Source organism: Phalaenopsis equestris, unplaced genomic scaffold (genome assembly GCF_001263595.1).
Source record: "Phalaenopsis equestris unplaced genomic scaffold, ASM126359v1 Scaffold000002, whole genome shotgun sequence".
Lineage (NCBI taxonomy): Eukaryota > Viridiplantae > Streptophyta > Magnoliopsida > Asparagales > Orchidaceae > Phalaenopsis > Phalaenopsis equestris.
In genome coordinates this window covers 22,193,181-22,216,389 of record NW_018164444.1, presented here as the reverse complement: position 1 = coordinate 22,216,389, position 23,209 = coordinate 22,193,181, and the positions used below count along the sequence as shown (strand labels likewise).

Below are 23,209 nucleotides of genomic sequence, written 5' to 3'. Positions count from 1 at the left end.
ACTAAAAAGTTGCATGAGTGGAGTAAGAGTATTTTGTCCCTATTTTTAAGACTAAAGAGAATGCATAAGAGAGCAAATTATAGAGAACTTAAGTTAATGTTCCATATATTAAAATTATGAGAGAAAGTAATTGAACATAGGTTAAGATGTGATACAAAGGTTTCTCAAATTGAGTTTGGATTTATGCCGAGCAAGTCTACTATGGAAGCTATACATTTATTGAGAGGTTTGATGGAGAAGTACAAAGAGAGTAAGGACGGTCTACATATAATTTTTGTTGATTCAGAAAAAAACTTATGATAAGGTTCTGAGAGAAGTTGTTTGAAGAGTTCATAATTTTTGTTGATTCAGAAAAAAACTTATGATAAAGTTCTAAGAGAAGTTGTTTGAAGAGTTCTAGAAAAGAAAGGTGTTGACATGACTTATATTCAAGTCATTAAAGATATGTATACTAAATTAATACTTGTGTTTAAACAGAAGAAGCATAGGCCAAATATTTTTTTATTTCAGTTGGATTATGTTAGGGATCAACTTTAATCCCTTATCTTTTTGCTTTAGTTTTGGATGCTCTCATTGGACATTTACAAGATGATGTACCTTTGTATGTTTTTCCCTGTTGATATTCTTCTTGCGGATAAGACTAAAGAAATAGTTCATCTGTTGATATTCTTCTTGCGGATAAGACTAAAGAAATAGTTCATGAAAAACTTGAATTATGGAGGTCTAAAGGCCTTCATCTGAGTGGATCTAAAACTGAATACGCATAATGTAATTTTAGTAATAGATATGAATTGTAACAATGGGTGATCAAGTCATTAAAAGGAGTGAATATTTTAGATATCTCAGGCCTATTGTTCAAAATGATGGTGATATAGATGGGAATGATATTAGCTGTGAGTTTATTGATTGATAGGTAATTGCGGGAAAGTGTAGGGCATGTAGAAGGTTTAGGAAGATATAGCAAATGATTTGGATTGGGTGTATAGGCAAAGAAGCTCGGTTTCCAACTAGATATCCTCTATTCCACAATATGGCACAGGATGCTAGAGCTGATCATGATCTATGGTTAGTTGGGTTAGTTGGTTTGGTGTCCATGTACTAATCTTTAGTGGTTGGTAATGCTGCAGTAAGATTTTTTGTTGAGTTTGCAATGCACCAACAATTGATGGCAGCATGTCCCATTTTTCCATAGATTTGACATCGAAGATGAGTGGAAGAGGGTCATCCTCTTTTTGGAAAAGAACCAGCTCCATGACAATTTGAGGTAGAAGTGTTCCCACCATGCCTCCTTCCAGAGTGGATTCGGAAGCCACCGGTTGCTAATAGAGAAATTTATATTGGATCATTATTGATGTTGATTTTTTCACTACACAACACCGAGCACTGGTTGTTGAAGCTTACCGACGTGAGTTTTGTGTGTACTATTGTTTTAAAGCTTGATATAAGGATGCTAACCCATTCAGGATGCATACAATTATTTTTGTTTTAACTAGGATCCGGCAATAATTATATTATCTCTCAAGGATTTAATAGAGATAGGCGTTGTGTCATGGTTTGGTTCTTTGTAGAAATATTTTGGAGCTTGTTTTTGAGTTGTATGACCCTTGATATTTTTTTTTTGTTGTAGTTGTTTTTATCTCAAATTAGGAGATATGGTTAAGAATAAAGGGTAGAATGGATGCAGTGATAGTAAATTACCACATTTATGTTTTGATAAAGTAGCTGCCATGCGTTGTATTGGAACTTGGAGAAACCGCACTACAGGCAATTAGGATATGTTTGGTCTGGCAGCAAATTGACCAATGAGGAATACTACAAAACCATTTGTGATGATTATTTTGGGTATTTCATGTCTCCAAATTTGTAGTTTTGTTTGGTGAGTTGAATGCTGACTATATATATTTGGGGTTTTACATTAGGAGCTTCACTGGTTGGGGAATAGGTGAGATTAGTGCTCCTAGCAGGATGAGAATTGATGGAGGAGGCGATCAAATCGTCCATGTAAAGAGATAAAACGAACTTCAGGCTGTTAACTCAACCAATCTCTAATACCATTTAAGTGTTCAAACCTGCATTCAGATGGGTAGAGAGAGTAAGAAAATGGTGAATAGCAAGAAGTACAGGAAGAGCTGTAGGAAGTATACTCATTTCATTTCCTCTATATATGTGTGTGTGTGTGTGTTGTGTGTGTAAGTGCTGTTTTTCTCAACTTAACATAGAATGCTTACTCTGGCTTTGTTTCTTCTATATTTTTTTGTTGGGGCTTTTACATACATAGCACTCAAAACTTTCATATTTACCCATGTCACACCTAAACTTTCATAATTACAAACATTATGTGAAAAGTAACGCTCATTATCATTTTTTAATAGCCAAAGTTCCATGTGTGTAAAAATGAAAGTTTAGATGTTAGATAGGTAAATCCATAAGAATTGGGTACTATTTATGTAATTTTTCCCCTTTTTTTGTTTGGTCGATTTCAAATGTATCACACTTGATTTTCTTTTCTTCTGTGGCTGTATTCTTAATTTTATTATGACATCCTGCTAAATATTTTGTGCCTTTTTTTTTACATTTTCAATTGATCTTTTTGTTATGCTAGGACAACATTATATCAACTCCTGCTGTAAGTGGAACAATATTGCCTGGGGTTACAAGGAAAAGTATCATCGAAGTTGCTCGAGGTGCAGGTTTTCAGGTATTGAAATTGTCAATGTGGCTCACTCCTTGGTTTTATAACATATTGTTTCATCCATTAGATTTGGATTTGGCTCATAGCTGAAGTTGTACTTTCCCCATCTAAAAATCACAGTGATCCGTTCTTTGCAAATATCTTCACATTGTACTTCTAGTTATCCTAACGTCATAAGACATATTGGTGTGGGATCCTTTGGGATTAGATAAATTTAATTAAAGTTGATTTTCTTCTTCATGTGTTTGGCCAAGAAAAATAATTTGGATAAAGCTCTCTTACTCATAAATGATGCTTCTGCGCTTTCGTGTTAATAAAATATCCATAATTACGGTTTGCGCTGTGTTTGAGTGAAGTCTCAAGGTTTTGTTTTGCTTTTAAGGTTCATTGAAGCCTTAATTGATTTATTTTTACTGCTTCCTTATCACAAATTTGGCAAGCTTATAACATCATAAAACTCTAATTAATTGGCTTATTTTCTTACGGTTTGAAATGTGTTCTTCTTGATGAATAATGAAAAAATAATTGTGGAGGTTGAGGAACGGCCTATTTCCGTAGAAGAATTGCTTGATGCTGACGAAGTTTTCTGCACGGGAACAGCTGTGGTTGTATCACCTGTGGGAAGTATAACGTACCTTGAGAATAGGTAAATTATTGTTTTTCTCTTGCTTTATTTTTTGCTTATTTTTTTGTGCCAATAAAACAATTTTCTGCTTTGCAATCTTACTTATTCCAGAGTGACTGCAGAAGCCTTTTTTGTTGATCTGAGTGAAAACTGTCTATTTATGCTGTTTGAATTTGAGTATCTATCTTCCATGTGCCCAACAAGAAAAAATAAAAATCTTGTGTAATTAAACACTTTTTGAACATAATGCTGTAATATTTATTTTCCATTACAGTTGCCATGGGAATCTACAAAGCATCATCAGCAGTATCATGACCATGTTGCTAATAAATATTTGATTTTTCTCTTGATGTATAACTTCAGTTTTAGCCATACTAGCTGATACTCAAGCTGTTTATCGCCTGATAAAACAATCATTTTCTTTTAATCATGAGGGCAAACAATATCATTAAATGTTGATTAATATTATACCATTTTTGATTATCAGAAAACATTAACTACCGCAAGATAAGTGAAAGTTTCACCAAATTAAACCATCATCTTCTCACATTATGTTTTATTTAAAAATTCTGCAGAACTGAATATCAAAACGAAGGAGTTGGAAATGTGTCTCAACAGCTCTACTCGGCGCTCACAAGCCTGCAAATGGGTCTAACAGAGGACAACATGGGTTGGACCGTCGCCCTAGAGTAGGCACCACCCCTAAAATTTTTATTGGGGGCATTTACATATATGCTACTCAATTCTCATATATTTTTATATCCAACAACTAAACTTTACTTTTTACAGTCATACCACCTAAATCTTTTAAATTACATCAAAAATACTTTTAAAAAGTGAAATACATATTTTTCATGCACAGATAAGGTGATAACTGATAAGTATATGTAAAAATGGAAGTTTAGGTGTTAGATATGTATATACATGAGAATTGAATGGTATGCATGTAAATATTCCTTGTTAGTTTGGTTTTTCACTTTTTTGCCCAAACACTTGAATTCATTCAATCATTCATCTTCTCCTTAACTTCCTGAAATTACCTGTTATGTTTGGTTTGGAATTATATATTATGATTTTCCCTTCTGGTGTCATCTTCGGTCTTTGGTTGAACTTGGACCAAAGACTCTTTTAAAAGGGTCCCATTCCACCGCAAAAGTTTACCAAATGTCTATATCTGTAACTCAATAATTCATTTCTGATATCATAGACATAGTTACAGGTTCCACACGACACGCAGGAGTCTGGGGTGAACTCTTCCAGTCTTTATCCACTTCTTATCAAACTTGACTTTAGAGATGATATTATTTTCCTATACTAAAATGTTTGCTTCTTTTATATAGATGTGCGGATGGAGAAATATTTGCATACGTAAGGCGTACCCAAAGTTGTTTACATATTAGGTTATTCAGAGGGTACATGTAAGTTACACTTAAGTTACAGGAAAAATTACAAGAAGTATAATCTAAATATAACCTACCTGTACCATCCTAATAACCTATTATGTACACAATTCTACGTACGTCTTACGTGTTATCACATGACACATGATTATTTGATGGTACGGTATGATACATGTTATCGCTCACACGTTCAATTTATAGGACGCAATATTATCATATGCTGTTGTATTTTGATCTTCTAGAGCAAATTATTTCATTTACATAAACAGAGGACAACATGGGTTGGACCGTCGCCCTAGATTAGGCACCACCCCTAAAATTTTTATTGGGGTCATTTACATATATGCCACTCAATTCTCATATATTTTTATATCCAACAACTAAACTTTACTTTTTACAGTCATACCACCTAAATCTTTTAAATTACATCAAAAATACTTTAAAAAAGTGAAATACATATTTTTCATGCACAAATAAGGTGATAACTGATAAGTATATGTGAAAATGGAAGTTTAGGTGTTAGATATGTATATACATGAGAATTGAATGGTATGCATGTAAATATTCCTTGTTAGTTTGGTTTTTCACTTTTTTGCCCAAACACTTGAATTCATTCAATCATTCATCTTCTCCTTAACTTCCTGAAATTACCTGTTATGTTTGGTTTGGAATTATATATTATGATTTTCCCTTCTGGTGTCATCTTCGGTCTTTGGTTGAACTTGGACCAAAGACTCTTTTAAAAGGGTCCCATTCCACCGCAAAAGTTTACCAAATGTCTATATCTGTAACTCAATAATTCATTTCTGATATCATAGACATAGTTACAGGTTCCACACGACACGCAGGAGTCTGGGGTGAACTCTTCCAGTCTTTATCCACTTCTTATCAAACTTGACTTTAGAGATGATATTATTTTCCTATACTAAAATGTTTGCTTCTTTTATATAGATGTGCGGATGGAGAAATATTTGCATACGTAAGGCGTACCCAAAGTTGTTTACATATTAGGTTATTCAGAGGGTACATGTAAGTTACACTTAAGTTACAGGAAAAATTACAAGAAGTATAATCTAAATATAACCTACCTGTACCATCCTAATAACCTATTATGTACACAATTCTACGTACGTCTTACGTTATCACATGACACATGATTATTTAGTGGTACGGTATGATACATGTTATCATTCACACATTCAATTTATAGGACGCAATATTATCATATGCTGTCGTATTTCGATCTTCTAGAGCTAATTATTTCATTTGCATGGTGCTCAAAGAAAAATTAATGTCATAACTGAAATGAATATGTATAATGGAAATAAATTTAAAATAAATCGCTCTGGATATATTATTAAAAGATATATTTGTTTTATTGATATCAAATGAAAAGGCATGCACGGGCGACCACGTGAAAGGCAATGATGAATATTATCACAAAAAAAAAGGGAGATAAATATTGGCAAGCTGGCGCTGACCAGTTGACTATGTGACGTGGACTTGCGTGTATGGATGAGTACGTTTAGGGTCTATCCTAACGCATCTCTGCAAATAATTTTTTTTTTATAAATAATTTACATGCATACCACCAAATGTTTTTAATGTTTGTTCGTTTGAATCAGATGAAAAAATTTGTTATTTTAACTTTTGAAAATTGAAATACTACACTAATAAGGTGATTTATATATAGAAATCAAAATTTAGGTGTTATATATGCAAATATTTAAGAATTGAGTGAAAAATATATTAATAAAGAGTGCAGATTTGCAACGTATATAATCCATTTATGAAAAATAATATTAGAGGGGTCATGTCAATTCAGTTTGCTGGGTTTGAATTGCTCGAAATTGGTCCGACTTGAATTGATCCGACTCAAATATTATGCAACCTAAATTTGACCCCTCTTTAACTTGTCAACTTCAGCCCGATCCGTATAAGCTATTTAATATAAAGAATAATCACTATTTGAGTAAAAAAAATCAATCAAATTTGAGCTAATTTTGATTCGATTTTGGGTGAATTTTGTGCTGGCATATCAACCCAAATTTGATCCAAAAAAACTAAATGTCTATGGATACTTAATTTGAATAATTTGAACTAAAAATTTTCAAATTGGGTTCAAATGGAGTTAACGTGTTGGATTATTCTAATATTCAAACACCTTTATTTTGCCAATCTTAAGAGCGTTATATGTCATTAAAGTGAACATCAAAGCCCTCTCCGATTCCACTAAAATTACAAAACAAAAACTCCAAAAAAAAAATGATAAAATATTAATTATGGATCACAAAAAAAAAAAAAAAAAATCGACATCATTATCTAAATGCTAACAGTTCATTTAAGATAAACTATTAAACCGGCATTTCTTATAAAGACAAATCAGTAAAAAATAAAATAACATAAAAATTCAAATTATCAGGCCTTGTAAAATATTTACGTAATTTTCAAACTATTTGTAAATATTAAAATTCATTATTGTTTTTTTATATAAATTAAAAGTCTAATCCGTAAAATAAAAGATAAAATGAAAGATAGTATTGTTATAATAAAAAAAAGAATCATTTAGACTATTTTTCTAAAGATAATATTTGCTGTTAAATAATAATTATTTATTAGAGTAATAATTTTTTATTCAAAATGGGTTTTCTATGAAAAAATAAATATAAAATTATGAAATAAAATGCCAAAATAGTCGTCAAATTTTTTAAATAAATAGTCATTATAAAGAGACAATTAGGAACTAATTTGCTATTTATATCCTCTTGAATTGAAACGAAAAACTATTTTGGCACGGTAATTTAAAATAATAATAAATTAATTGGCTTTTTGTTTTAAAAAAACATTAGGTGGCTACGAATATTATCAGCATACATTATCCATAAATATTATTTAATAAGCAATAAGACAAGCCACTTATCGACATATTATAGTTGGCAGGTGACCTCGGTAATGAGGAACTTTTGGTCACTAAAATTATTTTCTTAAAAAATAAGCTTTTATTTCACATTTATTTCATAATAAATCCAAATCGTTCAAAACGATTATTATTTACTATTTATTTTTTTGTCTTATATTTATCTTAAAATAAATTTAAAATATTAAATATCAACATGCTAAAAATTTAGCCAGAATATTTTGATTGTTTGTTTTGATATTATAGGCGTTAAATTGACTACTTATCTTTTTATTTGGATTTTACAAACGTGCCATTAAACCTTTTTTTATATAAATTTTCTTTGCAAATAAAAGTAAATTAACAAATTTTATGCAAATAAACTTATGTAAAATAAAAGTAAAAAATTTTATGCAAATATTTGGATTTTCTTTGCATGATAATATGTTTTATCAACAAATATAAAATTTTAAGTATTTCTACATAAATCCCCGTATAAATTTGGCTATATAAGTGAACTCCTAACGTTACCAGATTACCGATAATCCTTCATTCAAGTATATCAGAACTTCCGTATAGAAATTCCTATTTATTTTGGCTTTTGCAGGATATTTAAACCTCCTCTTAGCCCTTCTGTTTCCTATTTCCCAAAAAAAAAAGAGATTGTTTGTTTAATCTTCTGTACGAATATTGTAGATTCAAATCTCATTTCAACAGTATTTCATCTCAAATAACAAGAAAACTGCAGTAATTAGAGATTTTCAGTTTCTTCCTTCTTCTTCTTCGAAAGCGTCTGCGTGTGCCATGTTCAAAAGAAGTTTTTCTCAGCATTCTTCCACAACAAGCATCTTCATGAAGCTAATCAGCGATTTTATGAAGCCGCATAGAGGGGTTCGTTTCCTTTTTTTTTTTTCTTTTTTCTGTAAATTTATATAGTCGTATTCATGAACATTCTGCAATGCGTTATATATATTGACAAAATTCATATTTTTCAGCTTGGAAGCTGCTCTTTCTTCACATCTCGAGCAGCATCATATCTGCAAAATGCCTGTGAGGCAACTTTTGATTCTGAAAGGTGAATATCAGTTTAGTTTCATGCTACGAGCTTAATAAATGTTTGTATATTTTCAAAGGGAGGCTGAAAATATTTTTTGCATAATTTTAATGTTTAAAGTCTGTAAATCTGATAATTTTATTACTTTCATGTTGAAAATTTCAGAAGAAAGATCTAAAGTGAGGAGGCAAAGCTCCTGTAATATTCATATCATATTATATATGACTCAATAATTCCACTATTGATCAAAATCCTTGATGAAAGATTGATTTTTTTTTTTTCTTTTGTTGTTGTGAGATAACAGAAGTGAAGATGAATATGCTGATGTGGAATGGGACAAGCTCAGTTTTGGTTTAGTCGAAACAGATTACATGTACATTATGAAATGTTCTCAGGATGATGAATTCTCCCATGGCCACCTTAATAAATATGGCAACATTGAGCTCAGCCCATCTGCTGGAGTTCTGAATTATGCACAGGTTAGTACTCAACTATTTCAACTCTCCACTCAATGACCACACTCATCATCTTCAGCCAAATCCAATCTTACTTAAGTTTGATTTCATGAATCCTACGTCTCTAATCATTCTTATTGATTCTTGCACTACAACATACCATATTGATTAGTCCCTGTGTCAGCTTAATCAGCATAATGAATGAGTTTGTTAATATCTATGAAATTATTCGCGCAATTGATGATTTGTGTGGCAGGGTTTATTTGAAGGAATGAAAGCGTATAGGAAGGTGAATGGCAATGGTTTTCTGATATTTAGACCAGAGGAGAATGCTCGGAGAATGCAGATGGGTTCTGATAGAATGTGTATGCCATCTCCTTCTGTTGAACAGTTTGTTCATGCTGTGAAACAAACGGTCTTAGCTAACAAGCGCTGGGTTTGTAATCAAAATTGTTTTTTTTTTCTTTTAAGCTTATGTTGTAGCAATATGGTTTATATAAAAAAAAGGAAAATTACATACATCCCACCCAATTCCTCTGTATTCACATTTCTAAACCTGAAGTAATGCATGAAAAAAGTTTAATAGTAGTGGTAATCTTTATGTGATATTAGAGATTAGAATGTTATGTTGGTAAATATGAAATTATTGGTGATATGTATGTAAATATGCCTTGTAAAAATGATATATAAAATTTTGAGTTGCTGATGCTGTTGATTAGTTTAATTTTGTGTTTGATGTATTTGTTTCAGGTTCCACCTGCAGGGAAAGGTGCTCTGTATGTGAGGCCATTGCTGATGGGAAGCGGTCCTGTACTGGGTTTGGCACCTGCATCAGAGTATATGTTCTTAGTTTATGCAGCACCAGTGGGAAACTACTTCAAGGTATCTCTCATTATTAATGAGTGAACTGTGAACATAAAATAGTCTCTCATCATTTGCATTAGGATGTTTTAGTCCTAGAATTTGTAAAAGTATTAATATATATATATATATATATATACTTCTTGAACTCCTTAAATTTCTATGGAGGACTATTAGAACTCAATTTTAAAACAGTCAGAGACTATTTTGACACATCTATAAACTTTGGGACTAAAATTACTCCCATATTAATCAATTACTTTTACTATTGGGACATTTTTTCTTGTTTTTTTAAATATATTTGAGATAAGATAAACAGAAGATATGCCATATCACAAATTTTTCTCATTTTCGCATTGTGAATTATTGATTTGTTGGATAATCTCCTGTATTTATGATGCACAATCAATACTTGCTTCAAATAAAAATGCATTTTTTTTTATATAATAAGGTACCTTATTTTGTCATTTTATGTAAAGATAAAAAATTTTTTAATTTCAATTTTCATGAAAGGATATAGTTTTAATAGTATAGGCATAATTGCAGGAGGGTTTGGCACCAATAAATTTGGTTATTCAAGAAGAAAACCATCGTTCAACTCCTGGAGGGACTGGTGCTGTGAAAACAATAGCCAATTATTCACCGGTTCGTTTTTTATTTATTTTAGAATCGTCTATTTACATATGTAAAACCCAGACTTCAATTTTTACATATATGCCCCCATTTTTATAGAACTTTTAGTATTGCTTAGCTAAAACATCTCAACTCGAAAAAATATTACCTCAGGAGTACTGATGCATCAGTACTCCAATGAGGGGGTGCCACGTAAGCAATGAATGGTAAGCAATGGTCCCACCGTGGTGCCTACGTGGCACCCCCTCATTGGAGTACTGATGCATCAGTACTCCTGAGGTAATATTTTTTCTCTCAACTCAGGGCCAAAAGGCTAAAGCTAAATGCTATGATTAAGCCAAATCTGTTGCAATTTTGGTAGGTATTAAAGGCGCAAATGCAGGCCAAGAAGAAAGGATTTACAGATGTTCTGTTTGTGGATTCAGTGGAGAACAAGTATTTGGAAGAAGCTTCTTGTTGCAACATATTTATTCGAAAGGTATTCTTATTGCCCCATAACAATTTCGTAAATTAAGAATCAATGCAATTTGATTAGTTTTGGAAATATAATTTTTAATTAATGATTAGTAGGTTTGGATCTTGAGCTCTTCCAAAAGTACCCTAATATAAATATCATTTTTTTCTTAAATCAGTTCCTACTGTTTATTTGAACAGAATAATGTCATCTCAACCCCAATTACTGGCGGAACTATCCTTCAAGGAATCACACGTGGCAGCATCATAGAAATTGCTCGTGAATTGGGTTATCAGGTCAGCCTTATTCTCTTTTGTATAGCTTCTGATTTCAGTAATGTTTAGCTCTTCTTAAAACTCAAATATCAAAATTATGCAGAGCACCCAAGCAAATTTTATTTTGCAAACCAAGCACCCATATTTTTCATTTTTATGAAGTTCTTAATGATTTGATCATGGGACATGTAAATGCTTGATTTGTAAATATTAATTTTTCAGGTGATTTGAATGTAATTATTCCAAAAATTTTAAAAAAAAACAACTTTGATTTAATGGTAACAGCACAACTACAACTAAATAATAAAGGAAAAATTTCTTTTTTTTTTAATCATTACATGGAAAAATATGTAATTTTTCTTTTGCAAAATGTACAGGTTGAAGAAAGGTTGGTTTCAGTGGAGGACTTAATTGATGCAGATGAAGTTTTCTGCACTGGAACTGCTGTAGTAGTAGCTCCAGTGAACAGCATAACTTATAAAGGCCAAAGGTAGGGATCAAATCTCCTGTCTTTTGCTCCATTTGCATCTCATAATCTAATTTAAATATTATTTTAATTTCTTGCTTTTCAAATTTTATCTCCAAAATTTCTATTAAATTTTATATTTTCTACGTATATCTAATAAGTTTTGCTTCCTAAATTAGTTTGAGGCATGATATTTAAAATAATGCCTAATATAGTATATTAATTTTTGTGTATGTAGATACAAATACAACTGTGGAGAAGATGTTGTGTCTAGAAAGCTGTACAGATCCCTGACTGATATACAGATGGGCCTTGTTGAAGACAAGAAAGGATGGACGGTTCAGATTGACTGAAATCTTCATACTTTGAATTTATGTTCATGAATAAAAATAAAATAAAATAAAAATTGCAGATAAAGATTACAGAGTTTACAATCTCTGTTTGTCATTTTACCGGAAAAATGGAATTACTTGTGCTCTTTTCCATTGAGTTCAATAAAAAAAAAAGTTATTTATTGTTAATATTGTAATATTTTCTTTTACTGTTTTATCATTTTTCACAAAAAAAAATATAAATATTTGATATTGTATTATATATCAAATATTTAAATCCATTTAATTACAAATATAATATGTTAGTCTCTAAATGATAAAAATATTAATTACATAGATTTTCAAATCATTTAAACAGTAGAGTGATGCATAAATAAATATAAATCTCAAATGAAATCTAGCCAGCTATAATAAACTAAACTAAGATGGAGCAAAATATGTAGCTTGAATTCAGAAAATTGTATTTGCAAATAATTGATTCTTCTGCAGATTTAATAATCATAGAATGATAAAATTGCGAATAATTAAATAAATTGCAAATAGAACAGAGGATTCCAAAATGAGATTTTTAACATGTTGCTTCAAAATTTCACAGAGATAAAGGGGTAGTCGGTGCATTTGTATCATAATATCATGCTTTTGGTTGGGTGTTATTACACTTTTGTATCGTATTATTGTATAGCTATTCATTATTGATATAGGGATCTTATATAATTAGAATTAGTGATAGGGGTTGTGATGGTACTCCATATAATTATGATGATGATATTTGATACTAATATTATGAGGATGGAGGACAACATATCTCTCTCTCTCTCTCTCTCTCTCTCTCTCTCTCTCTCTCTCTATATATATATATATATATATTCTATGATTTTACTCAACACTGTTGCTAGTACAATTGCAGAGAACACCAAATATTTGTGTCATTACAGGCTTGGTCACATGAGCCAGAGCTATAAAGAAATTTTGCAAGAAGAAAATTCAAGCAAGTGAGAGGTGACCATGAAGGAGAAGACGGTTTCCCTGCCAGAGAATCAAATTTGGGAGCTGACATAACTTCAATCAGAGAAGAAGACATTGCACAGCAAGTGGTTGTACTGAGTGAAAACTGAGCTTGATGACAGTAAGAGGTACATGACTAGACTTGTTAAAAAAGACTTTCAGCAGAATCATGATATTACACATGCGATGGGAGGTGTAAGCGCAAACATGAGTAACCGAGAAAAGAGTTTGGAGGCACAAAACTTTATTAACGCTGATATGTCAACTTAGGATGTTACTCTTGAGAAACCGAAATTATGCCAACTTCATTTGGTTTTCTAGCGTGAAGACAGAGGCTTTGAGTTGCAGAGGTCAAAGACATCACATTTGAGAAAAATGTAGGTACAATAGGAGATGCAGCTTGTGTCACAGTTTTCAATTGAGAGAATTATTAGGAATAATGAAGGCCGGCCCACTTCTTATTTGGCAGTTTCTTCTTTATGGCAGCAAATTGGATTGTTGTTGAATTAATTGCTAAATTAATTACTCTCTAATTTATTTCCTCATTCGCTTGCCGCATCTGGTGCTTTCCTTGTGTACTCCCCGTCAGAACCTTCTTCCCGAATCAAGAATTCTGGAGGCTTTCCAAAGTGGGCCGTTCTTGCTTTAGGGGGCTGAAAAGAAAGAATTAACCTATGTTTATAATGCATGGCATGCGGGTCCAGCTCTTCCTACAACTTACTATTAATATCATCTTCGGTCTTTGGCTTAGGAGTGAACTGCTCCACTATTTCTTCTTCTTCGGCAGAGGCATGAGGTGTAAAGATGGAGAGAAGGGTTCGAACAACAGCACCTCGCGTGAAGAAGCAAGTTCCGGGTTTTCTTCTCTTTCATATTCTTCTACCTGTAGCTCTCGGCTAGAGAGAGATGGAAAGAGAGAGGAGGAGAGAGAGAGAGTTCTTTTTGTAAACGTCAAGGCATTCTACGTGTAATCCTCAACCTAATAAAATCCTCATCAACTTCGTAGACATAACAATTTGCCGAATCACATAAATCTGTGCGTTCCGCAGTTTTTTCTGTTTTGCGAATTTTCTCAATTCATTTTTCAGTTTATTATCGTCGTTTTTCACAACAAAAATCAAAATAATAATGAAAATATAACTCGAATATTCTCAAAATAAGTATATAAATGTTAACGGACATTGAAACAAGAAAAGGTATGGAGACATGCTGACACTCAACGAAATACATATTTTCTAGCTGTAGCAGTAATGAGAGTGAAATATTCATGGTAATAATTCTCATAAATCTTTGAAATTGGTAAGCATTTATGAAAACTACTATGACATTGCAGTGATCATAAATTTATAGTGACTACATGCATATGATCCACAATTTGTTTAAACTTATAAGAGAATTCACACATATATGCCAACTTTAAATAATAATAAGAGTAAAATATAGATAATGCAATAATGAAAAGGGAAATTTACATACCTCCCGCAAAATGATTATGTATTTACATATCTCACACCTAAAATTTCATATTTACATACATAGCACTTTGGTACTTTAAATCTACGCATGACAATGTGGATTCCACTTAAAAAAAAATGATTGTAGTGCTCTTTTTAACATGATATTAAAGATTTGAGTGCTATGTGTGTAAATATGGAAGTTCAAATATGAGATATGTAAATATATGAGAATTGTGTGCTATTTATGCAAATGCCCTAATGATACATTTGTAAATGATAAAAATAATATGTATAAACTCTTTACTTCTAAAATCTATAGGATAGAGTACTACAAGTGGATTTCAAGTCAATCCAATAGAAACAGATTGTTGAATCCCATCATTTTACTTGAAATATTTTAAATTTCAAAATTATTTATTAACTAGAAGTCAGTTTGGAAGGAGATTAAAAGTTAGTTGCCTAATCCATAACCACCTAAGCGGTGAATGGTCAACCATTTTAAGTTAATATACAAAAGTAGACACTTTTCAAGGTATGATAGAAACCAAAAGCAAATTTTGATGAATCAAATGCATCATATGAATTAGAAAGCATAAGCACAATCTCCTAAGTTAAGGATGATCCATTTAAAGAAATATAAATAAAGCTTAAAATCAAGTTTGGATAGTTAAGGATGATCCATTTAAAGAGTTGAAGTAGAAGCTCTCACATTTAACTATGGGCAAAATACGCTCCAAGGTTGGCTTACCAAATTTGATGATTATTCTAATTAATAGGGCATGCTAAAATTTATTGTTGTAATTTATCGTCCTAGGAACAATGACTGGGTAGACAACCATTAATATGGGTAGAGATGAAGAAATGTTGAAAGCCATAATGTTCATTGACACCACAGAAAACATCTCCAAGTTCAAATCCTCACATTAAGGGGAGGCACTATGCAATTAATTAATCACTTTAATTTTTTTGAGAATTTGCTAGCTAGGACTAATTGTATCGATCAAAATTATAAGTAGCTAACAAATATATGATTAGCCTTGAGCAAGAAATCAGGAATGATGTTGAGCTTTCAGGTTCAAAAATCCTAACGAATGTCTTTCACTATGATAGAAAAACATAAGTTAATTTACAGGGCAAAAACTACTGTTCTTACCATTCTTGCGCAAATTTCTAGGTTTTCTAAAAGAAATTCAACCATGTCAATTTTTATTAGTACTTCCACTTTTAGGAACCCAATAGAGTCATATAGACATCGTCAAAGAATATATAAGATATTATTTGTTTCAAATATCATAAAAATGGCATGCATAGCCAATGCAAGACAAATTCTTCTTAGACTAGACTGATAACCCCAAGGATGAAGAAATAAAAAGGATTAGAGATGTCACACCACTAGGTGATGTTAGCAATCATTAGAGGTAGGTTGGTTCCTGTGTGGAGAAGAAATAACATGTTTCAAATTTATGCAACATGCACGAAAAATATATATATATATATAGACTAATTACTAATAGTGATATTGCATTTAATTTTATATCTACACAAGCACTTTGAGGTCTATTTGAGGTATCTTTCTCGCTACTTTGGTTTTCAGATTGTTGCCATACAAATATTTGGCAATTGATTTCTTTTTGGCTTTCAAAAATTTATATGGTGGCAAGCTTTACAACTAGAGATTCTTGTGCATGATAATCAAAAGAAAGTTATAGTTTTACATTTAACAAAAAAATAAAAATTTATAATACAAATAGAAGTTTTAAATAAATCCCTACAAAAACTTTTAAAATCATCTTTACAAAATGATATAGCAGCCGCAAACAGACCCTTAAAGACTAACAATAAGGCTAACTCCAAGCTAACACCTATGCATCGAAGGATAAGACCGTCAAATTATTTCATTCGCTTTTAAATAAAGAAATCCAAGATACCCCACAGAAGGCTAACTCTAAACTGAAATAAGAACGTGGATGTTCAGAGTCCAGATATTTTTTATGACGTTCATGGACTATCAGTCCATCACATAACTTCAGTAACCCTTCAGATAAATCTACTTTGGACAACGAAGATCTTGAAGGATGATGTGCCTTTACTCTTGAGAAGCAAAAATATATTGGTCTTAGATCTTTGGACAGATCTATCTATTACACCTCATTTAATTTATAATGAGCTGCTTATTAAGTTATCGTTTTAAAGTAATATTGTATTCGTTTCAAACTTCATTTTTTAGCTCACTATGGCATGCTCAAATATTCCATATTGGTTAGTCTGAGTTACATGGTAGTATAGATGGTTTGCTTTTGAAGCATTCTAATCTAATTAATCTCGCCCCTCATTTAGTTTATGTTTTTACATTATCACTAGCACATTATTTTCATAATCTTCATTCACCGGTGTTACAATGACTTTACAACAATTATTTATCAAAAGCATGCATCATATGCATATCCTGATAGTGCTTATTTTTCATTTCACATTTGTTGTCTCCTGCTATGCAATTAAAAAAAATTGCATGCTACATATCAACCTTGAAATAATTGATTCACAATTCCTAAGGTATTCTCCAAGCCAATTTTCATTGCATTTTATATGGTGCCATAAGAAGGATTTTGAAGCATAAAATTTTGCAGATTAGCCCACTTGTAGAAAACAAAGAGCCATTTTTAAGTATATTTTCAGATGCTAGTTTTTCAATATCTGTAGTCAATGCACCAGATAATGCTCCCACAATTACAGAGATAAAGGATGTTTGGAGCATATTTTTACTTACCATTATTAGACTATCAATTTTAGCCATCTATAGCAAAGTTCCTAAAGATGTGATGGATATGATAACTCACATCAAGTGCATGTTAAGCTAAGCCATCCCAATCCCAAATTTTTGAAATTACATATTTCAATCATCATTATAATTTAAACTTCAAAAGTTAATTAGGATTTAAATTAAAGTTAACTGCGAATTAGTTGAAGCTAGTAGGAATTTCGTTAAATGATCCATATCCACACAAGTAAATCTCAAAAGATGCACATCAAAAAGCAAGAATCAAGACTTTCCAACAAATATCGCATAATGCAAGCTACAGCCTCCCCCCTTCACCTTTCCTCTCTCCCGTCCCCCACCTTATTGGAATGTTTAAACTCTTATTAGCTTAATTTTAAATTTTATGTAATATATAAGAAATCATTATTAATGTAAAAAAATTTAAAACACATTTGAATTGAAGAATTTTTTTTTATCTTGTTACCTTAGCATCTTAGTGAAAATCCACCACTTTGTTTAGGTTAAAACTCTCTCTCTCTCTTGGATTCAACCTCCTATACAAACCTTAATCCCTCCAAACTCTCTTTCACAACTCTTCTCTCTTCCTAACATATATCATACCGCCCCCTAAAATGAAAAAACGAAGGCGATGAAGCCCTCTCTACTATTTTTAGCCCCATCCTGCACTACCTCAACATATATACTTGAGAAGATAACAAACACTATAAAATGGCCTTAATGGGGATTCATTGGCCGTCCTATTAAAATATATTAGCCTGAGAAGAAACCCTTGTTCACTCGCAATGCTCTCCTCTCCCGTTGAAGTGTTTGAACATAGAGTACCTAGTTCCTCCGTCGATCAATTTATACATCTATCTAACTCTTTTCTCTCTCAAAAATCCAACTTATTGTAGGCACATTGTGGGCCACAACATAGAGAGAACCATAAGAATTCTATACAAGTGTATTGAACAAAAAACCCATTCATAAAGGTGCTAAATGCACTACACATGCAAGTTTTTCTTGATATAGAAAGAAACGCGTTTTCGATTGTGATGTCTTATACACCACTCATATGAGACTTTAGTCAAGAAAAAATACATTTAAAATGCTATTCAGAATCTAAAAAGTGAAACACATAAATTCTTAATTATACTCTACTGATGATAAGTTTTTCAGTCTATCATTTATAGATTGGCTCCACCAAACCCAAGAAGAATAAATCACAAGATTTTTATTGTATTGAAAATTCTTTTGAACATCGCAGTAGAGACAGAATTAACCATGACATTTTGAACTCAGGGTAAGTTATTATCCAACATATATAGTATAAATCATCAATCGTCAAAAATATACCGAGGAAAATATGAGAAATAGAAATAGAATGTCTTTAAAAGCTCCATAATAATTGACACACAATTCTTAAACTTTAAAACAATTTAAAAGGAACACCCCACAAGCTCATACATGACATTCAGAGCACACAAAGCCTATCAAGTAATTCACAAAACATGTATTCCTAAATGCTATTTGATTAAGCTTCATACATGTTCACAACAAATAAGCAAGATGAAAAAAAATGTTTTGTTAGAAATGTTTAAGAATGAAAATTTAGCACTTGAATAATACTGGCCATCAAGAATAACCACAAGATAAGACTATTTGCTGAGCAAAAAAAAAAAAAAAAAAAGAAGTAAAATAAAATACGATTAGAAATGCAAGCCAAGGAAATTGAGATTAAATCTCAATGCTTGGAACAATAAGGTTTGTTCCTCTTAAGCTCGTGTATGAGCCTCATTCATTGCTTCCACGCTAGCAGATCAGTTAAAATTTTGTGTAAACCCACAACTCATCGAGAATTCATAGAAAAAAAAATTGACGTTTGCCAGAAAAAGTGATGCACGACATTTGTATGAAAATGGGAGAATATGAATGAATATGTCAAATAGACAAGTAAAAGTCATATCTTTGCCATCTGCTATATAAAATAAAAAAATAAAAAAATAAAATAAACATCCAAATCTGCTATCCAAACTCCACAAAATATGGAAAATTATAGTTAAATAGGCTTTGACCCATTCAACTTAAGCGTTCCCATCTTTCCAATCACTTTAATTAACTAATTCAAAAATAAAACCAACATAAATCATTAAGAGCAGTTCAAAAACCCATGAATTTTTTGTTTTCTTACTGGTTACATAGAATTAAAAAAACATGAGCTTTCTTGAGGCCTTTTGTTCATAACTCTGATCAAAAGGTCCTATTCTATAATATTTCTTTCGCTGATTGCTCGAGTGAACTTTCAAATATCTGTCCCACATTTATTCGTGGAGGGACTTCTAATGGTTTGAATATCATGTCAACGAGCATTCCATCTTGCAAATAAGGGATATCTTAAGCTTTCCCTTTTTTTTTTAAATCTCTTTAAATAATTCAATATAAAATCAACATAAATCATTAAGAGCGCATTTTTTAACAATGTTATTGAAGTAAGCTTGATAGATTCCTTCCACCCGTCCAATCAATTTGTTAGCTATCCCAATTAACCCATGCAATCCTGAGTTGAAAATGATAAACGTAAGAAATTGTTTGGCTACAAGTTAGATTTAACTAAGATAAAACTTAGTAAATCTTATGAATCAAAATTTAGTAAATCTTGAGAGGATTAAAACCTAAAAATTAGTTGGCAGGTAAACAACTGAATTTCAGATAAACTATTTAGTTGTTATCTTTATTGATTAGGATTTGCGAGAATAAGAAATATTTAAATCCACTAAATCTTGTGATTTTGTTGGACTTAACAAATACTATTTTAAACTACATAATGAGATTGAAACAAGCATTATAAAAAAAGAGTTCAAAATGTTAAAAATTATATTTAGTATAATTAGGGTTGTCAAAAAAGCTCGCAATTCGCGAACAACTCATGTTTGGCTCCTTAAAAAGCTTGTGTTTGATTCGCTCGTTAAGCAAACGAGCAGAACATGAATAATATTTTTAGCTCGATTTATAAACAAGTCGAAAATGGACAAACTTTTCAATCATGTTCAACTTGTTTTGGCTCGAATTAATTAAATAATAAATAAATAATATCTTAAAATTAAAATAGTGATATCTTTGATATGATATTAAGGATTTAGCTTGTATAAATGTTAATTTAGGTGTTAGATATGCAATACATAAAAATTAGGTAGTATGTATGAAAATGCCCTCAGAAGATATGTAAATATATAAGAATTGGGTGGGTTGTATGTATGAAAATGCCCTTAGGCTTGTGCCCAGATTGCCCTGTTCCATCATGTAGGCCTGACATTTAGGTGTTAGATACGTAAGTATATAAGAATTGGATGGTATGCATGTAAATGCCTAAGACTGTGCCCTGTGGGCCTGCCATTTAGGTGCTACATATGTAAATACATAACAATTGGGTGATATGTATGTAAATGTCCCTAGAATTCCTACCCCGGGAATACTCCTTATTATAAATCCACTTTAAAAGTAAAAACAATATTAACATGTTTGAAAAGCTTCACAGCTCATAGAATGAAAGTGATTATTGCTTGTGTTACTATTAATATATTTGCAAAAAAAAATAGTTTATTACCTTTAATAAACATAATTAAATTTATTAGAGTCATTTTAGCTTTATTATATCTTTAATTATCTTAGAACAAGAGCTCGAGGAAGGCTCGGCTCCGTAAGCGAGTTACTCGATTAATAAAGTTTGAATCGAGCTCAAATTTGAGTGCCAATTTAAACAAACGAATTTGAACCAAGCTGGACATGACACATCATTCATGAGTGATTTCGAACACGAGCTAATTTAAAAAAAAATAATAATAATAATAAAATAAAATACAAATGAGCTGAACATGAACAAGGGTTGGGCTTGCTTAGTTAGGTTCGTTTACACCCCTGTGTATGATTTAAGCTAAAACTTCTTTGAATGCCGCCTAAAATGGACACCGAACAACACCCTAAAAGTTATCATTCATGCATCTTCCAAATACAAGATGCTCTAAATTTCATAAATCTTTTAAACGAAAGAAAAACCAAACCAAGGTGAAACCCATAAACATCTCGTAAGATACCCGTAATTGCATCCCAAATATAATCTTTCATAATACAAACTAAAAAAGGACTTGTCATCATAGCCATCAATCCTATTATATATATATGAATATAAACAACTAGCTTTAACAGATTATTGAAAAATTATCTGAATCAAGCAAAGGTACAATTCAAAAAAGTTTGAGGAGAAAAAAGTTGCAAATCAAATACTTCATCTGACAAAAAAATGAATAACCCTGCTTTGATTAATAGAAAAAAAGTTTAAGCTACAATATGCTAAACATAAATACAAGTTACACTTTTTTTTTCTCAGCACATTGGAAATAGAAAATGAACAATACAATGACGCTATAACTAAAGATGTTAGAAGAAAAAGCAAGAATTTGCGCTCGGCATAAAACTCACAGTAATGCCTCACTGTCAGGTATCAAAGAAATGGACCAATCAGCCTCCACTGAATTGTAAGGGAAGACATGATCGATGTCGAAGCCAGTTTTTCCGATCTCCCTCAATTCTCCACTCCCCAAATCAAGCGAAAAGATGTTCCCCATCAAACCTTGAAATATAGCATTTAAACTCCCTCCGATACCAAACCCAAGAAACCTGATCTGATTAAAATGACAGAACTCTCGAAATCTTCCCAGCTCGATTCGATGCGCCAAATGCCATTCACAGTGCAATCGATCGACAAGAACCCATACATACAGTACAGACTCCTCAACATAAGCGTAGCAGAGTTGATCGTTGAATTTACCCAACCAACGATTGGTAATATACAAAGGAAGCGTCCTCGGAAGCCCTAGAATCGAGAGATCGTAGTTCTTTTCATCCAGAGCAAGAATTTGACGATCACCTTTGAGCCAGTGAATAAATCCATTCACCAAAACGGGATATTGGTCCCCGAGGCAGCGCCGAGTGCGAATGTTGTATAAATATTGGATCTTTTTCCATTCCCCGGGGGATTCCGACGAGAAAATCTCAATAATGGGACAGGATGATAGCTTCGTCGAAACACGAAGGATTCGGAATCGGCAAAGAGGGTTAAATGAGAAGGGATCGGGAAGAAGGGCGTGGAAAACGGAGGTGGCGTTATCAAGCGAGGGTTGAACGATGGACAGGGTTTTGTTGAAGATGGGGTGAAAGACTCGGAGGCATGAGGTAACGAGATCTAGAAGTAGAAGCCATCCCCCGCGAGAGTCGAGGATCTGAACGGAACCGAGATCGGAAACAGCAGTGGAGGAGGACGAAAAGGGAATAAAGACGGGGCCTTCGCATGGATAATTAACGAAGAAACCGAAGGAAGAAGCGCGGCGAGATCTATAATGATGGCGGAAGAGAGGGGAACTGCACAAGCGCAGCCAATACCTGGAGACTGAGATGGAGCTGAGAAGAGAGGATGGCGGTAGTCGTAGAAGAATCTCATGGAGGAGGTCTTCGCCGATAACGGATATATCACCTGCGACGACCGCTTCTTCTTCGTCAAAATCACCCCTTTGCTTCTTCTGCAAATCCATCGGTGTGGAAGAGGAATGAAAATTGGCTTTTATGGAGGAGGTTTAGGCGCGGGAGAAGAGTGCGAAGGCGCAAAGGTGACTCCTTTTTTTACAAGAAATTAATTAAATTTTGTTTAGGAGGAAGCGGATAAGAATGAACCAAGTGGAGAAATTTGGTTCTCCACCGAGTAGTTAAGAATCTAGAACAACTGAACAGGTGATAGACACGAGTCACACCACAGCGCGGAAGTAATAAAATTATATATATATATACTTTGTTTA

General features: G+C 32.3%; 3 protein-coding genes across 4 annotated transcripts; 2 read left to right on the top strand and 1 right to left on the bottom strand.

The window, feature by feature from the left end:
* Positions 1–2,602: 2,602 nt before the first annotated feature.
* LOC110017921 (branched-chain-amino-acid aminotransferase 5, chloroplastic-like) lies at positions 2,603–5,090 on the top strand (the record flags this gene model as incomplete). Of its 2 annotated transcripts, XM_020715083.1 has the most annotated exon segments (4): positions 2,603–2,698; positions 3,226–3,338; positions 3,893–3,983; positions 4,995–5,090. In XM_020715083.1, coding segments are annotated over 4 exon segments (327 nt in total), but the record flags the coding sequence as incomplete, so codon positions are not given.
* A 3,175-nt stretch (positions 5,091–8,265) lies between these two features.
* Positions 8,266–12,267, top strand: LOC110017922 (branched-chain-amino-acid aminotransferase 2, chloroplastic-like). The gene is made up of 10 exons (XM_020715084.1): positions 8,266–8,504; positions 8,609–8,688; positions 8,972–9,146; positions 9,379–9,558; positions 9,873–10,004; positions 10,530–10,628; positions 10,978–11,094; positions 11,271–11,366; positions 11,723–11,835; positions 12,050–12,267. The coding sequence occupies exons 1-10, from the start codon at positions 8,418–8,420 to the stop codon at positions 12,162–12,164; spliced, it is 1,194 nt and encodes a 397-aa protein (XP_020570743.1). The 5' UTR covers positions 8,266–8,417; the 3' UTR covers positions 12,165–12,267.
* Positions 12,268–21,674: 9,407 nt separating this feature from the next.
* On the bottom strand, positions 21,675–23,022 carry LOC110031745 (F-box protein At5g03970). The gene has a single exon (XM_020735116.1). It carries the CDS (start codon positions 22,946–22,948, stop codon positions 21,836–21,838), a length of 1,113 nt encoding a protein of 370 aa, XP_020590775.1. The 5' UTR covers positions 22,949–23,022; the 3' UTR covers positions 21,675–21,835.
* Positions 23,023–23,209: the final 187 nt, after the last annotated feature.

What these genes read in the sequence shown, in the direction of transcription:
- LOC110017922 (XM_020715084.1), top strand. Translation starts at nt 8,418, where the DNA reads ATGTTCAAAAGAAGTTTTTCTCAGCATTCTTCCACAACAAGCATCTTC. An exon ending in TTATGAAGCCGCATAGAGGG is followed by an intron (nt 8,505 to 8,608) that starts GTTCGTTTCCTT and finishes CATATTTTTCAG; the next exon opens with CTTGGAAGCTGCTCTTTCTT. An exon ending in CTCGTGAATTGGGTTATCAG is followed by an intron (nt 11,367 to 11,722) that starts GTCAGCCTTATT and finishes CAAAATGTACAG; the next exon opens with GTTGAAGAAAGGTTGGTTTC.
- LOC110031745 (XM_020735116.1), bottom strand. Translation starts at nt 22,948, where the DNA reads ATGGATTTGCAGAAGAAGCAAAGGGGTGATTTTGACGAAGAAGAAGCG.